At 37.0% G+C, this 18,021-nt stretch overlaps 1 protein-coding gene across 5 annotated transcripts in view; it reads right to left on the bottom strand.

Moving 5' to 3' along the window:
- The window catches only part of ADGRG6 (adhesion G protein-coupled receptor G6), a 111,507-nt gene that overhangs the window by 20,057 nt on the left and 73,429 nt on the right, over window positions 1-18,021 (bottom strand). For all 5 annotated transcript variants that reach the window (XM_082049933.1, XM_082049930.1, XM_082049932.1 and 2 more), the window contains 8 exons: window positions 14,278-14,420; window positions 13,452-13,566; window positions 11,408-11,469; window positions 9,930-10,137; window positions 9,301-9,466; window positions 6,498-6,638; window positions 2,782-2,898; window positions 1,537-1,582 (listed from right to left, as the gene is read on the bottom strand). In XM_082049933.1, coding sequence (XP_081906059.1) covers window positions 1,537-1,582; window positions 2,782-2,898; window positions 6,498-6,638; window positions 9,301-9,466; window positions 9,930-10,137; window positions 11,408-11,469; window positions 13,452-13,566; window positions 14,278-14,420 — 998 coding nt within the window. The remainder of the gene's footprint in view (window positions 1-1,536; window positions 1,583-2,781; window positions 2,899-6,497; window positions 6,639-9,300; window positions 9,467-9,929; window positions 10,138-11,407; window positions 11,470-13,451; window positions 13,567-14,277; window positions 14,421-18,021) is intronic.

The following is an 18,021-nucleotide window of genomic DNA, read 5'->3' on the forward strand; positions in this document are numbered from 1 at the left end:
AAACAATGTATGGAGATCTATAATAAAGCTAGGAATTTTTTTGTGTAAGGAGAGATGAATAAGACCTACTATGTGGATCACGCGTTTAGACACAACTTAGTTTTCCCAAACAATACGATTGTTTTAGACTCCTTTTTACCACACCAGTGTGATGCCTGGACCTGTCTCCCTCCCACCCATATATCCCCAGGCATATGAAAGTGTTTATGGCCCAGGAGCAGAAGGTCCTGCCCTTCCTCTCTACAGCATGTAATGCAGGTGGTCAGATTGGATAATCCCTATTATCCTTTGTGGCCTTAAGAAAAACATGAAGTAAACTGTCCCCTACTCACCCCACCTGAAAAGGTGACTGAAAAATAAGTAGGAACATTTTAATTCTAAAAATTAAATGTTAAAAAGCAAAATTGGTATTTCTGATTACCTCTCTTCTCTTTTTTTCTCCCCTGCTAAAACACGAACTAATTTTGTGAAATAGTTCATATTCTCTGAACTCTTAAAGGCATTTTTGCATGACTCCAGGCCAAGTCCAGCAAATTATCTACAAGCCCTATAACTTTACCTCAAATTCAAAACACAGTCTCTCAGGAGACTCTGAAGATATTGCAAAACCACTTAAAACTCTCCCCTACTCAAGCAGACACTGAGAATATTTTCCTCTCTGTGTGTTTCTCCTTTGATGTGTTTCTTAAGTTTAGCTTCTTAACCAGATTTTTTTCCCACTCTTTTTTTATCCTTCTGCATTGTCCTCAGTTCTTCAGAATTTTCTGCTTTCAAGCACAACTTTGAGTAGCAAATTTTATTTCTTGCAAGACCCTTCATACAAAACTCCTCCACCCCAAATTCTACTGATAAGGGCATATACTTCTTCACTCTGTTTCATCATAAGGAAGAGTAACATCTCAGTAGTGATTTCTAAAATAGAAAGATCTGGAAAGGCATCCCAGAGAATGGCTTTGTCTATGCAAAGGGCAAAGAGCCTGAGCATAACAATGCACACAGGTTAGGCAGTAGCAATGAAGAATGGGCTACAATGCTGCCTTGTTAATGTGTGTCTTCACACAGGACCTCATCGTTTACAAGGTGCATGAGGTTTGTGTAATGTAGTTCCTAACCTGACACAGAAGATAAAACAGCTTAAAATTTGTAACAGGTACAATCTCACAGTTAAATAACCCAACATTTTTAAAATTACCAGTTGAAGTATGGCTAAGAACCATTAATGTATCTGAGTAGCATTACTATGTAATGCGCACATACACACAGATCAGTGAAAAATTGCTATCAGATACAGAAAAGTAGAGAAAATTAATCTACAAATTTCAAATATTAAACAAATTTACTTTTAAAAAGAATACTTAACATCCGTTGTTACAAATAACTGTACTAACCAGCAGAAATTATACTGTCTAAAGACTTCATCTAATTCTGCAAGGATTAAGAAACAAAGAAGTGAAAAGGGTCAAGACTGTGAGTGGTTTTAAAACTTAGACACCTTTATTCCCCACATAAAAGAAATCACCGTATTTTAAAACTTACCATTTTTGTTCATATCCCAGAAGACACAGGTAGGCTTAGGATCTTCCTAAGAACACATGCAAAAGTAGACTTTTTACACCTCTTCAGACATAAATCTCATCAACATATACATTTACAACAGATGTTTTACTACATATATTTTCATTTAATGTGCTGAAGACTAAATATCACTTGGATTGTTGAAATTTTGTCTGGTGTCAAGTTAGAACTTATTTTGCTAGAAACACAGATCTACCCAGATTATAAAATCTAGAGCACTGTTCCTCTTCACTGTTCCTTTTCCACATCCTCAGAATAATGAAATTTTATTGTCTCATTAAAGTTATCAGTGAGTATGATATCTTTAGAGTCTAAATGCTTTTTGCTTTTCGCCTCCTTAGGACTTGTCAGTGAATCCTCTATGTAACTGGCCTTGAAAATGTGCAAGAGCCTGCTGAGGGAGGTTTTTTTGCCTGACCTTAAAATAATAATTATAATGAAATGCAAGGTAAAGTTAATCAAACTGTGGAAATTACAAACCAGGTTCTCATTACCTAAACAACTTACCTAGGTATTGCATTTCAACATCTTCTTTCTTAACTTCTCTAGTGCTATTGTCTCTTTTGGAGTAGCCACTGGACAACACATCTGAGTCAAGCTCACACGTTTTTTAACTGAAACCGTATGTGCCAAAAGGTTGCGTGTGGTCTATATTTCCCTAAATTAATTGTAGCCATCTTTTAACAATGTGGTTCTGTCCCTTCTTCCTTTGCTGAAAACCACATAACAACATAACTTGGGGAACTATGAACAAAGCCATTTACGTTTGATCAAAGAATATAAATCATTCTGAGGTGCAGTGTAATACATTGTGTCACTGGTCATGAACATGGTCATGAACAGAAGTTATGCCTACAGTTATTGGCACAGAAATTGCCTCTGAGTGGCAGAATCAGTAGTCTTTCAGATAAATGTTATTAACAGAACATGAATGGAGTAGGAATGTGAGAGGATGGGAGAGATTATTTGTTATTGCTTTTTGCTTATTTGATTTTGTTATAGAGTTTTTATTTCCATTTGAGTTTACATTCCTACTCAAAATCCATCTAAATCAATCAGGCTATATACTCAGCCTTTACCATATACAGGGTATTTCAAAAAGATGGACCCAGTTTCAAAGCAGTGTGATTTCAAATTGAGTCCATCCTTTTGAAACACCTGTATAGTCTGCATTCCTGTTCCTCTGACTAATCAGTCTTGACTTACCTGAATTTTGGTATGCCTAATTGTAACCTTCACATAATCCTGAAGATCCTGAATGGTTGTGTTTCCAATACTGCATGCCACCACAAAACTGGTCAAATTGGCAGGATTTTCTGGATCCTTTGAAAGATTCAGAAAAATATAATAAATTCTGACACAGCACATAACATAAAAACCAGAGAACACAGTTTCATTTTTTGCAGTGTGCCAGAATAAATAAGTTGTCAGCATTTCTACACTTTTTATCATGCAATATAAGAACATTATGTTTATAAAATCAAATTATGGGTTTGCCTCATTTTTCCTAGAATCATAAACATCTATAGGCACAATTACAGAGAGAGGTTAGAGGGCATAAATTCCCCTTTTAATCATTATGTCTGATGCCAACAAAATTACAACTCAAACAATGTGGCAGATAACAACCCATGATATGATTAGCTCATTTCCCTAAACAAGAACGAACTAGCTAGCTTTCTTATCTTATTGTCAACTCTATCCTTTTTAGTAGATGCAAAGTTTATTGGAGAATAACCTGTTTTCTTTGTGTAGTTGCTAAATTAACCTCTATCTTACAATGAATCACTAAGAAGTAGTAAATTCAAAGCAATGTTACATACTGTAGGAGATAATATTTTTTACAAGGTCTTATTTGATGGGAATTTAAGTAGAAGACTGATGTTATCACTGAGCAATGCCATTTCTAACCTGCAATTAAAAAGTACCAGGTTGAGAATTTTCCAAAGTTTTCCTTGGAAATCAATGATTTATTAAAATACACATGCTTTGGAAATACTACGTTCTTTTGATGAACTTCCAGTGAAACCTGCATAGTTAGATGCCTGGTTGGCCTTATGGGAAGCTTGCTCACTGTCTGCAGTAGATCTTAGGTCAAATGAAGTATATTGCCTCTCACATTCCCTCCAAAAACCTCGGCTGCCAACTCCTAAAACCACCCTAATTCCTCAGTCTAGGGGTTTTGTTAGCCTGACAAGATGTCAGGTATCAGCTCAGCACTGGACTCATGAAATCCCACCAGTCATGACAGACAGAACAGTTTCAGTTATTAAGAACACATTATCCTGAGAAGAATATTTCATTTCTTGAGAAGCACATCCAAGACTTTTCAAACACAATATTTCAGATTAGACTGCAGCTTTGTGACATAATTTCTGAAAAAAAATAAAAATTGCAAAGGAACTAAAATGCAGTTTTCTAGACAGCTCTTGAGCATTCAAACAAGATAAAACTGCTTGGCTACCACCCAAATTTCAACATCTGACAAAGTCTATGAAAGTCTTTGGACAGATTTCTATGGGTTTCAGTGGATTCTGTCTCTAGCAGATAACAAATACTAGAAATAAATATCAGATGGTCTCTTTAGGGAAGGCAATGTAATATATTCTTACTTGTCCTTAGAAAGAAATATAAATAATGTGTGCATTAAAGTAAAATACAGTTAACTGCTTATTTAGCTATGAGGCTCAGCTAAAGTTAGATGTAAGCTTTTAGCCAATAAAATGTACAGAGGTACAAAGTAAAGCAATGCTGAGACAAGAGTCAATGACAGAAATCTGGTCTACTCTAGACAATCATTACATTATCTATCATATTTGCACATTGTTTTCAAGGCCTCAGAACTTCTGAGGATGATCCTTTCAATTTAACTTTAGACACAAAAAATTAAGATGTCTAGAACAGACGTAGCCATTCTAGGGATTCTTAACATGGTCAATGACAGGAAACAGGCACATCCAGGATATAATCCCTCTTACCTATTCTATACATCTAGGCTGAATACAGGTTGCCTAAAAATAAGTGTCCATTTTAGAGGCTTTAAGGTATCCTGCCCAGTCTCCAGCTGCTACTGCATAAGATCTCACATCTCTTACAGGTTCATTGTCACATCTGTCAGCCAGTACTACGTTTCTACCTTGAGGTGTCTCAAATTGCACTATGCTCTTCTGTCTGGGGAAGTGACGCCTACTCCTGCCCTGGGATGAGATGTGTCACATTGCAATGGTGTCTGCTCTTTTCCATAGACTGCCTTCGAAGGCAATTCATGGACAAGAGTTTGGGCATAGGTGTGCACATCGAACACATCTGCCTTTGGTGAAATTAATCTCACACTGAATAGCTTACATCAATTTTTCATAAAGTCTTCTAAGTAATGTCAAGATCAGATCTTAATGAATGACAAGATAAAACTTACCAGCATTCTCTCAGTTGCAATTTAAAAAGTTGCAGTGCAGCAAAGTATGATGCCTCATTGTTATGTTGAATGCTTGTAAGAAATACAGCTAACAGCATTGCAATTTTTTTAACTGCAATTTTTTTAATTGCAATTGGAATAAATGTATGTATGAAATACTTTTATACTAATCAATAAAGTTATTTGGTTTGAGATGACATAAGGACAAATTCATTTTTAGGCTTTATTTATTTTAGAAGTACTTTACTTTTAGACTTACTAAGATGTGAGTTTTACACATTTTTAATTAATTGTGTTGAATATGTCGCCCATGAATAGTTTGAAAAAACACCAAAAAGTGGAAGAAATGTTAGTTGCTAAGTTAGATGGAAATTTTCCTGTTTTTTTGCTTCTCAGTGGCGTAGTAGAAACACATTCTAGCACCATTAAAGGACACATTCTGACTTCATATGATTTTATACAATTACAACAAACCTACATCTGTGTCCTTCTGGTTTCTTTATTAAATATATTCATCCTGTTTTTCTCAAAAGCAGGCTTAAAATTAATACTATTTTAAATAGTTAAAGATACTTTGGGGTGTATTTCAGAAGGCAACTAAGGGTCATGTGTATTTTCTTGTCTAGATTATCTGAAGAATCTGGATACACTGCCAATAAAAACGGTAATATAGGGACAATACAATACCACAGAGCTCTGCGGATGCACAAGAGCCAAAGGTCACCTGAAATACTAATGGGAAAACATACTCAAGTTTTCTGAGGCTTAGTCTACAGTTCACTATGAAACAATATTTCCTTCTTAATGAACTCATTTTTTTTTTCAAAATAGTAATGGTTTTGGTTGTTTTTTCAAGCTGCAAACTCTTCCTAATTTTTTTGGCAAGTCTACATGCATCCCTTTAGTTTTCAGGTACAAGTATTGTTATCCGTATTAATAATTCCATATTAAAATACGGTGTGCTTATAAGAACACATATATGAAAATAAGAATAGTATGCATAAAACCATTTTTTCTCTTGCTCATGACCATCGGCCCAGAGTTTCCAACTGAATATAAGCAGTCAGCTGGATATGAGTGCCAACCAAGTTTTTTAAGGAAAAGAAAAGGAAAGAGTACTTGGCAGTGCTACAGGCCAAATTCCTTTTTGATAGAAGAGCTGGCTGCACTGAAATTCAAGGACCTACATTAATGCATTTTAACAGAAGTTACACCGTTTAAGAGGCCTTGACACTGATTATAAGCAGCTAGGATCCAGCTTTCAATAGATTAGCCTGAGAAAAAAGTTTATCTTCCAGGTGCCAGGAATTTGCAGTCAAATCACTGACTTTAATTCAACTTGGGCACTTCAGCTATTTTGTCACTCTGAATATAACACTGTCTCCAGTGCCTATATCTACTATCACCTTCTTATTCCTATAACTTAGGAGATGCTGTAAAACAAAACTTTTAGCAGCTGCCTTTGAGTCATCCTAACTGAAATGACTTCAAGTACTTTAAAGTTTACCTGAAAAAGACCATTTTTATTGAAGAAAGTAAATTGAGCCCTGGATATAACTTCAAACTCGTCTTGACTCAAATTCTTCAGTAAACTTGGTGGCAGAACAACAGAAGCATAGGCATTTGTCTGATCCTTGTCAAAATCTATCTGTTTAAAAAAAAAATAACAGAAGAAAATGTTCAAACAAAACCCACCCCATCTGTTGTCTACAACTGGTTTCACACCCTTACACAAAAATATCTAAGCATGGAATTAGAACCAATCAACACTAATATGACCTGTACCTATGTAAGAGTTAATGAAATAAATAAATTACAAAAAGGATTGCAAGGTTTTCCCAACCTTCCATCATGAGATCAGCCTTCTCCTTCAAAAAGGTATTAGATAAAACAAACAAACACACAAACTCCACTGCTATAATAACGATTTGGAAATAATGAGATGGCAATAATTTGCAGTCATAATAACTTTCAGTAACCTTCAAGACATTTTTCCTCATACCTAACAATGTTGAGAAATGAAAAATATGCTCTGAATCCTTCTTTCTTGTATTATTCATCTTGATATGCACATCTGGTTTAATTATCTTATGAGCTTTTCTAGCTTCTTTGTTACAGAAGGGAGATTTAAAAATAATGATTAGTGTCAACTTTCTACATTTACCGTGCTATGTTGCACAAAAAAAAGGCACTTTCTACCCTCATTATAAGCTTAATATAGTCTGGCAACATGTCAGACAGCTGAAAGCTCTCTTATAGCACAGGGATGTAACAAGTGAGCAGGAAATAAATGAGGATGCAAAGTTGCATTTCATTAGCTACAGGCAGCAATTCTATGACTGCATGCTCTCCCCGAATAGCATACTCAAGGTGTGCCACCCTGCCAATGAAACCGAGGGGAGCAAGGCATCTTGCAGTGGCTCTATAGTAAAAGTGTCAGAGAATTTTACTGTGAGATAAGGAAACTCACACTCTTGACTTCTCCTGAGGCAACTTGGTCATGTACTTATGCCTCTCATGACCAGTTGTGTGATAATAAAAGCACCATTAGCTAATAGAAAGTTGTTAAAAGCCACAGGCTGCTGATAATTTTATTTAACTTCTAAATTTGGAAACTAGTAAAAAGTGTTTCATAGATATCTCCCGATGGGGCTAAATGCAGTTGAATAAAAGGTTTTCAAAGGATAATCCTGCCATATTAAACAGAAAGTGTGTTTGTTTTAAAGATGTCCCATTAGGTATTGTCAGCAAATAGAGTGGAAGAGGCTTCTATAAAGAAGTATGGATATATTACAGGAACAATTTAATAATATGAATCACCAAAACCTAACTTAGTCAAAGGTTTGGCAAGAAACATAAAGACACAGGGGACTGAAATAGAATCTTTCCAAATTGCCATGGATACATTTGCTTGATTTCTACTTTAATAAAAAAAAAATGAAATAAAATCTGGAAACATTCTGACATACAGCTTGAAGAGTTTAATGCTCCCTGATGAGCCTGGGATAGATCATCACATCACTGGTGAAAAACCTGGGCTTTCACAAGGGAATCTCCCTCCAGCAGGGATAGCAAGTATCATTCCTGATAGGCATGGAAAATATAAAAGGCGACCGCAGCTGCTGCAGACTTTTCTGGTAGGAAGGATGCTAAGAATTCTCATTCAGCCATTGGAAATGTAAGCGTCTGAGAACAAACTCATGTTCCAATAGGAACATTATAATTTGACAAAGTTTGGATTTTATGATTATTTAGACAGTGCTGTAACAAATGATTCCAGAGCAAGAAAATTCCTGGATGTCCTCAAGCCACAGATGGTAATTCTTTTTATACATGCGAACATCCCAAACCTGACTTCAGAATTTTTCCTTTCCTCTTTTCATAAATACGGGATGAAATCTGGCAGAGAAACATTCCTTTGATAACCATCAAAGAACAATCAGCTGTTGAGGTTCATTAAGAAGAGAGCTAAAAGCACTTAGGTGCCATAAGATGCAGAGAGGCATGTAGTGAAATTTTAAAAGTCTAGATACCTTATTGCTACTGATTTCAACAGAACCTTTGAAATATCCCAAAAGGTGCTCATGTGCACCTCAAATGTTATTTCATAGCTTTTAGATGTCTGAGCCTTTCTTTTTATGAAAAAGGAAGAAAAAATATTTTTGAGATGATGACAAATGTCTTAACTATAGCAGCCTGTCTAGATACGGTAGCACTGGAGACCATTCTGTGTTTTGAATTATCTGTGTTTCTTTTAATTTTGATGTCTAGGCTGGTCAAGCTCCACAAGCATGCCTTGAACAGCCTCAAACATCCCAAATGGCACAAGCCTATCAACCTGCGTGTGGAAAACTGTTATCAGCCTTAGGTCACTGTTAGCAATAGGTGAATAAACTCTACTGGAAGGTTGAACACCTATTGTATTGTCAGAAATTTACATGTAGACATGTAGACATGAGGTGTCTTATTTTAAAGCTGAAATGCTTTAACGGATGGTTAGCTAGTGGGTAATGGGTAATAGAGCAGACTGTTACAGATTACTTTCCCTTTTCATTATTAAAAAGAAAAAAACTGAAAAGGATAAAGTCTGTCCTGGATTTGTAAGCAAATTACTTTTCATCCATATGGAACATATGAGTTTATCTGGGTTTCCTGTCACTCAAGGAGATACTACATTACTCTGTTTGGGCGATTGCATTAAAAAAGAAATATAAAGGAGGGGGAGAACTGGGAGTTGGAAGTGGCTTTATAGAAACCAGAGTAAACACACTGGGAACAACAGGCACATTTCATGTATGCTTGCTCCATACCTGGAAATCAGATGCATTATTCTGTGGACTGACACTGAAAGAACCACCTTTGAATGAAGTTGAGTTTACAGAAGACACTCCAAGTGCGAGGTTTCGTGTGGAAATACTCATGGATGGTCCGGTGAACTGGATCTTTAAAGCCAAGGTATCGATAGTTTTTAGAGCTCTAAAAACAGAAATAAGATTATTCTAAAAAATGAATACAGAGAAAAAACCCACTCTGCTCCGAATGCTCTCTACACTTGAGATGATCCTCTTATTTTTTACTATGTTTCTATCACCCATCTGTGTATTCACAAGGAGACGGGCAGGCTGTAAATTTATGTATCTCTGTGGAAAACAGAAGCTCTTGATTGACAGAACTAACTACATATTGCTGCTTTTGAAATAATCTTCCAACAATACTTAAATCTATGCTGTGTCATATATCAGGAGACTTCTTTTCCATCCAAATACTTTGTCATGCACATTAATTTTAGTACAAGAAGGAAAATTTGTATACCTTATTTGGAAAATTCTTTTTGATGGAAATCAGGAAAGTTTGAATTGTTTGTCTATATATGGAAAGACGGATCCTTCCAACCGTGCAGGTTTTCTCTAAAGCTTGTCTGAAATGCAGAAATACTTACTCTGAAGATGATGCTGCCAATACACTGTCTGAACTGGTTAGAATATTGGAAAAAATTGTCACCACAGTAGAACCCAGAGATTCATCAATTTCTTCATCGTTCACAATTTTTTTGAGCTTCTGCACAACATCATTTACTTTGTCTGAGGTTAGCTGCTGACCTTCACCAGTGAGATTCAGAAGCTGATTGGCTATATCAGCTGCATTTTCTGTAAGTGTATACATGAAACGAAGTAAAAAGAGAAAATAATGCATATCAGTTCTGAAGTAACTCAGAAATACAAATATTTATCCTCATTGTTGAAATCTAGAGCACATTCTGTGGTACTCCTTTCTTTTTCACTGGGAAAACCAGTTTCACTATTGAAGTGAAACAAATGCATCCAAAGTCACTATTACAGGCAAAATATTCACTCTTTCAAGTTTTGGGGAGAAAGTCTGACCCCATTGTAAATGTTTTGGTTCCTTCAGAGAATTGCACTGTTAATCAGAGGGTTGGCAAGCACAACAAACAAACAAATTTCATGAGAAAAATCTTCCTGGTAAGTAAAGTTTGATAGTGTGTCTTATGGCAAAACATTAGTGTAAATCTCTTGTTAAAATGTAAGTTTGATACCAGCTGGATAGAAAACTAGTTTAAGTACTAATGTTTTACAGCATCAAAATATTTGAGATTTATTAGAATTCAGAAGTAAGGTTTTGAAAGATCAGCCTTCTTTATTCTGCAATTGGCTGGGTCTTTTTAATGTTGTGTTTTATAGTACAGCTTTTGCCACATTTACAGTAGAATATTCATTTTATATGTAACAATGTTTTCATATAGCCTGGCTGCACATACTCAATCATCTAAGTCAGGTAGTCATGTTCCCTAGGACCCATCTGTCAGTGAAGAAAGAAAAAGAGGCTTCTCCAAGAAAGCAATTCAGAACAGGAGCTTACTGTAGGTGCTTGGAATTACTTATGAGAGTATCATTCTCCTCACTAGCTCTGGCAGTAAAAAACAGGAGCCATAAAACAGTTGTCTATTTATTTTAGCACTCCTTTAAGGCCAGAATGACATCAAGAGGTATTTTGCAAACTGAGAATAAATCTGAAAATGTCTGATCATAACCCAGTGAAGAGAGTGGTAGTCTTTCCACTGGCACCTTATAGGCATTTGCAACATTTAAAAATTTGTCCTAACCTGAATATCATATTGAGGCAAGATACAAACTGCTTCTATTCTTGTTTAAATTACATGAAGAGCTTCATTTATTTCACTAATCTGTATCCAGACCTTTTCTTGGGTAGGCTGAGTTCAACTTGGTCCACTTCCCCAGAATATTAATATTTACTTTGCACTATTTTTTTAGAAAGATTTTAAACAATTTAGCATAAAGGAGGAAGATATTCTTCCTTAGTATAACTTTCTTACAGTAAGCAGCAACCAAAGTCTACAAAACTATTCCTTTAGCCAAAGACCAATATCAATATACTCACCTGTGCAATTTCTAAGATCAGGCTGGCCCCAGTATGATGTATAATTATGCAGAGCCAAATAGCTAAAGAGGAAAAATTACAAAATTTACATGAAATACGATAGCAAAATTATGTAAATTATTCTTTTGTAACTGTTAACAGTGGTCCACTCTTCTCAGTTCCCAACCTTCCTAGCAACATGGGCCCTAGTGAAATGAAATATGTATGCTTGACAGTGGAAATACGTGATCAGTAAAGTAATAGTGCCAAGAGAAACCCCAGTTCTGATTTTATAAACATCAGTGGAAATTCTGGCCTTGTATTTCAGGAGACTCAAATGTTGACACAAACAGTTATGGCCTATCAGATGCTGCTTCTATAATATCCCTTTGATATAAACTGCTTTGATCAAGTCAATAGCTGGCATAATACCCCTCTGAAGAACATGCACAGGAGCTATGTGGATATATAACGTTATGTCACCCATGAAAACTAGGGTAGGTCACCATCAGATCCAGGTACAAGCTGAGGGGCAGATATAAAGATTTTTTTTTTTCAAAATGCTTTTTTTAGGAAGCGTTACTATAGCAAAATACCCAGATACGTGTTCAAAATTAAATACACTTTTTGCCTCAGTTTTCTTCAAACAAAATCATGTTATCATAGTATGACAGAGGCAGGATAGATAACGGGAAAAAATTATCCTTCCACTCAGGACATGATAGAATAAAGTTATTCCTTAGTTGATCAGCTTTATATAACAGTACACTAGCAGGTAACCTTCTGTTGTGCAGTGCACAGGACTAGAAGAGACCATTAGAAGAGCTGCTGCTTCTCTCAAAACACATCCCACCTGTGCTCCATATTGGTAAAGGCTGGTGCAGGCAGACAAGGAAAGCATAGCACAGTGCAGAACACAGTAGCATTTTTTATGAGAAATTCTGTACATGCACAATCAATGACATTGTGTAGACCACAAATGAACAATAAAGATAAGAAACACTGGGGCAGCAAAGGCCAGAAGCCTTAATTTTTAATGATTCTGAGGCTCTGACACTAAAACAATTTGACTTCTGCACTACTCTACAACAAAAGTTGGTCAATCAGAATCCAGCAACTCTTGTACAAGATTAAGAGACTGAGGAAGTGAGCTAGTTAAACATAATGCTGGTTGCTTTCCTGTTTGGCACAGAACCTCAAAGCTGATTCATATCCATGTTGCCATATTGTTTTCAAAAAGTAAGAGATCTGGTCTTCTCAGAACATGTTCCAGATACAATGTGGGCGGATGAGACTACCATATTGTGTTTAATGGTGATCACCCCAAATACTGAAAAATGAATTTATATTCCATCATAGCCGTGTTCAAGGCACTTAAAGGAGATCAAAGCCATATTCTTTAGGTAATATATCAAAGGAAGTAGTAATATTCTCACTTTGAAAAAAAGAAATAGAAATACAATGTATAAATCTTTTGTAGATGTTCACAAAGAAAGGCTACATTAATGAAAATGCATCCTAAACCTTAAAAACACAAGTTCAAATCTTTAAGCAAAAGATTATCCCCACCTTTAATTATGACTAACTAATGGCAAAATACTTGTCTTACAGGATTTCTTTTACTTTCCCTTAACAAGATGAGAGGTTCTGTATTAAATCAAATACACATCTCCAGAAAATTTTGTTGAGAATTTCTTATACAAGTAAGATAGTAGTAGCGGAGTGGTAACAAATGTGAAACTTATGTTTTGGTAACATAAACATCCTGACTTGAAGAAAGTAGTTTCATTCTGTAAGAAGGTGGTATTTTTATAGTCACTTTGAACATATATTAATTGTGGGATTTCATATGTCTTACAGAAGTGGTGAGTTCGGTTTTTTTTCTTACCAATTAAGTACATAATCTTACTGCACACACATAATCTCTCACAGCATAGATATCATCTTCCTGAAACACAATACCAGGCAATGGCAACCATTATGGAGGATGCAGTTTAATTATGTAACCAGAAAGCTGCCACTGAAGCTCTCAGCTTCTCAGCTTCTCAGATTTTTAAACACCCACCAGGTTCTTGATGCAGTCTGAACCGAGCTCCCATGACATAATGTGAAGTTGGTCACAGTTGGTCTGGTATCTGGCCAAAAATAATTTGGAGGGTTTTCTTCAGCTAAACATTTTTCTGTAAAAATAAAAATATATAAGTGTTGACACTAAGTTCCTTCATCTGATCCTCTTCCATTTCTTGTCCTTAGCATACCAACCAGTCTACAGCATAAATCTGTCTTCAGATGAAATGCTTGCTTGTTATCTATAGAGTAGTGCCAATGGAGGGGTGCCCAGCAGGGTACAACACATACTGCTGCTGCTCAGGAGAGAGGATTGACTGCACACGCTGCACCCACTAGCACTGCACCAGCACCCACCTCCTCCCTCCCAAAGGAAGGGCAGTCTCTGGAAGAAGTTGAATGGGAAAAAACGAGAGATAAAAGGAGATTGATTAAGGGTGGCAGTTGGCAGAGGCACAAACAACAGGGTTGAGGAGTGGCCATGAGGGGCCTTGGAGGTCCAAAATGTCTTGTTATAGCTCTGGCTGTAAATCACATTTCTTTATCCTCAAACTACCAGAAGAGCTGTCAGGGTCTGTTCCAGCTTCTTTGAACCAGACAGCACAACACCGACTAAAGCAATCTGGACAACTGTGTTTGTGTTAGAAAAGATATCTTGAGCACAGCTCCCTGGTATTAGTGCAACAATGAGGCTTAATGGGACAATTAAAAATTTGAAACAGTTATACTGTTCAGAAATGTGTGATTATTATTTAACACAGACGATGCTTATTTATGGACAAACAAACAATATCTATTATGTAACAAAGCTGAAAACTACTTACCCACTGGATCAACATCCACACTATGAAGACGATATCCTCCTTCCATGGTCCCATTATTACTTATGAGCTTCTGTCGGATTTCTTCCTCTTCCAAATTGATGTTATTGGTAGCATTATAAACCAGAAGAGCCAAAACCCCAAAACTGCGAGGAAAATTATCCAAGTGTTTGAGTCAGAACAGCAGAGGCCAGATGTGTGGAAATAAAAATATATGACAAACTCTGGTTTTCTGAATATGGAACAGTGTCACCAAGATAATGTTGTCCATTATCTGTAAATTATATATATATAGGACCATGACAAGAAAGTATGGTTGGGAAATTTCATCCTCTAGTTCCAATTGAAGAAGCATCTCATCAAAAGAGCTAAGGAATGTTTTCAGAGGATTTAGATTTTTAAAAAGATATTAAAAGAAGAAAGCAAAAAGTTGTGAGTTCTAAATGGACCCTAATTAAATAAAAAAAATCTGTTTGCTGATGGCTTAGGAACTTAAGAGCTGATTCATCACACCTTACAAAACTTGTCAGGATGGGACAAGTTATCCTCCAGAGGATCTATCTCTCCACTGACTACAGAGGAAAACTAGAAGATTAACAAAGAACAGATGCCTGGCATTTAAATGCCTAAATTTTGATGGAGTGAAAAACACCCTGACACACTTCTGAGACTTCTAGTCCTCATTAGGAAAGTCTAGTTTCTCAGATGAATAATTCAAGTTTGAGAAGTAATAGCTGTTTTGTACTGTAGCCCACTGCTACTTTCTTGGGCATAAAAAGTAGTTCAAAGAGCCCAAGTTTCTTTCCTGCGAGAGAAATAAAACAGTCCCCACCCTTGTCCAAAAACATAGCTTTTCTGGAAGAGAAATAATTAACAGAAAAGCACTTCTAACAGGACACAGCAAAGCAGCCCAGAGTGGAAGGCTCAAAAATTTCCCCCCGGGGCACAGAAAACACATGTTGGAGAAGATAATATGTCGGTACCCAAGAGCATTGCTTGGCTCTGGCTAGTAGGAGCTGATGCCATTGAAGAATGGAACATTGGATCTCTATGGGAGCCAAAATGTGGAAAAAAGGAAAAAGCAAGCCTGCTTTGGGCTGTCTTCATCTTCGCCTTGCCCTTGGATACCCAGTAGCGTGAATAAAGACAGACCTTCCCAGTGTGTGAGCAGTTCCTGGCAGCCTGGGAAGCAGCAGCACACATGGAGGGAACAGGGCGCACACAGAACAAAGCTGCTTTCACCGGCGGCCCCCAGAGCAAGGAAACAGCAGCGAGATCTTGTGGTTCACTTGTAGAAGAGTAGGAGAAAAATATCTTTAGGGCTGCTGTGTAAGGGCTAGTAGGGTTTTCAGGCACCCCTTCCTAGACAGACTAGGGCTTCATTTCCAAAAATCTTCCAGAAAGACATCCCCATGATGACAGCTCAGAGTTGTGCTTTCCAGAGATGCCTACTTTGGTACAATATAAATCTACAGTTTAGTGTACAGATGTTGCTCCTAGATGCTAGATTTAACCCTTTTTCTGTCAGACATCATTCTGAAAACTTAATAACTCCAAACATTAATTCTAATTACTCTTGTTAGTGAAATGTCATTAAAAGTGCTGGCATTACAAAACAACCCCTCAGTCTAGGAAAAAAATAAAAAAAGAAAAGCCCAAACCTCATAAAGAAATCATGAATGTGAACTAAATACTCCACACGTTTCACTGTTGCAGATGTAAAGAAATAAGTAAAAAAATATACACTGTCCCTGGTTGTTCATGGGTTTTTTTTGGTTGTTATTGTGGGGTGGTTGGTTGGTTGGTTGGTTGGTTTTGTTTTGTTTGTGCGTGCATGGTGTTGTGTTTTTTGTTGTTTTGTTTGTTGTGGTGGTTTGTTTGTTTGTTTTTTTTTGTTTTTTTTTGGGGGGGGTGTGTTTGGTTTTTTTGGTTATTGTTTTTGTTAAGCACCAGTATACTTTTATTTTTTCTTTTCATATATGCTGTTTTACTGGTAACATATTGCTGGAAAATAAGATAAAAATGTGACTGTCTGCTGGTTTGGCTTGTTTATTCCCCAATGGATGTATTTTAGTATTTTAGCACAGAAATTGCAGCTCTCCCTGGTCAGGTCACTCCTCCCCTGCTCCCAGAGATACTGAGTTACTCCTAACACTCCTTTGGTCTCCCTGGAGTGTTTAACACATGGCAATAGACTCAGTAGGGTAGATGTGCGTTAGTAGTCTTTTGCTTTATACTGCGGATATATTACGAGGCACAAATTTATTAGAGCATTTATTTTTAGCAGAGGCATGGAAATTGCCTATGAGATTGCCAATTCCTTCAGCCCTCCAGTACTTCAGCCCCAAAGTCTCCTGGCACTTAACCATCTTTCCTAAAAGATCCTGGCTTCACTCATCTATTCCCTTTACTTCAGAGGAGGAAAACTTAATACACTGATGCCACTCCCTACCTCAGCACTTTGGCTGCAAAACAGAAGTCGTAAGTGAACAGTCACCGCTACAACTATGTTGCCTGTTGCAGGACTCCCAACTAACCAAAATTATATTTAGTACCCATAACTGTGCAGAGGGATAATGGCAAGAAAACAGAAGGGATAATGATAGATGAGGTAGAACTGGTTATGGTTATCTCGAACAATTACAGAGAAAATATTGATTATGAAGCACTGATAAAAATAATCTGTTAAACCACTTTGTTACTTGTTTTCTGCGAAACTTGTAGAGCACAAGTTATGTATACTGTGTAATAAGAGCCTGTTCCATATTATGATGAAAACAATTTCTATAAACTTTTCAGGATGACTCATGCTATCTTCCCAAAGTAAATAAATACCTTTTAACTTGACAGGTGACGCAATATGAAGCTGAGTGCTTCCTTCCACTTTTGAACACACACAGATCCCACAAGGAAAACATTTTAACGGTAAAGAACAAAATCCTTGGACTCAGATAAATGGCGACACTGCCATGCACCGCTTCTGTGACTGGATTTGCTACATCCAACCTTACATCTTTTATTGTATGCCATATAAAAGCTGATAGATTCTTGCAGCAGTCATCAATTACAACTGGCACATCACCTAGAATAACCTGTACTGCTAATATCACTGCTGTCAACACAAAATAATGGACTGTGGTATAGATAAACACAGTGGTGACAGCTATGCCTCTCTTTATTTTTGACTGAAATAGTGACACCTGGAGCAAGCAGGAAAGCAGGGAAAGATGGATGTCTATCCCACTTTGTCCTGGTCTGTTAGGCTAAGCTGGCTCAGAGAGAGGAGTTTACAAAGCTGCGTCCTCATCAGAGGCCCAGGCAGCAGTGGGGGTGCCTGCCCTGCCATGGCGCGTCCCACAAAGACGGCTTTCTTCTCCGGCAGTGTGACTCAGAGCTATTCCAGGACAGTGTGCCTACACACGGGCTGTGGTCTCGCTGCTACGCGATGCGAGGAGCCTGAAGGAAGGATTAACAAACCATGTGAACCATGCAGCACAGACTGTCTCATACCTGAAGATATCTGGTTGATAGCAACCAATGCATATTTTTCCTCTTGCTTCAGTTGTACTAGGCAGGCTGAATTAATGCTGAATTATTGTGTTCATCAAACTTTAACAAATTACATTTTTAAAGAATCTAAGCATTCACAGAATCTAAATTTCCACTAAAAGTCACTGGGAATTCCTAACTATCCTGGGATATTTAAATAAGTTCTAAGATGTCAGCATTACATTCTTTACCTATCTT

The sequence above is a fragment of the Streptopelia decaocto genome (genome assembly GCF_964273445.1).
Source record: "Streptopelia decaocto genome assembly, chromosome: 3".
Lineage (NCBI taxonomy): Eukaryota > Metazoa > Chordata > Aves > Columbiformes > Columbidae > Streptopelia > Streptopelia decaocto.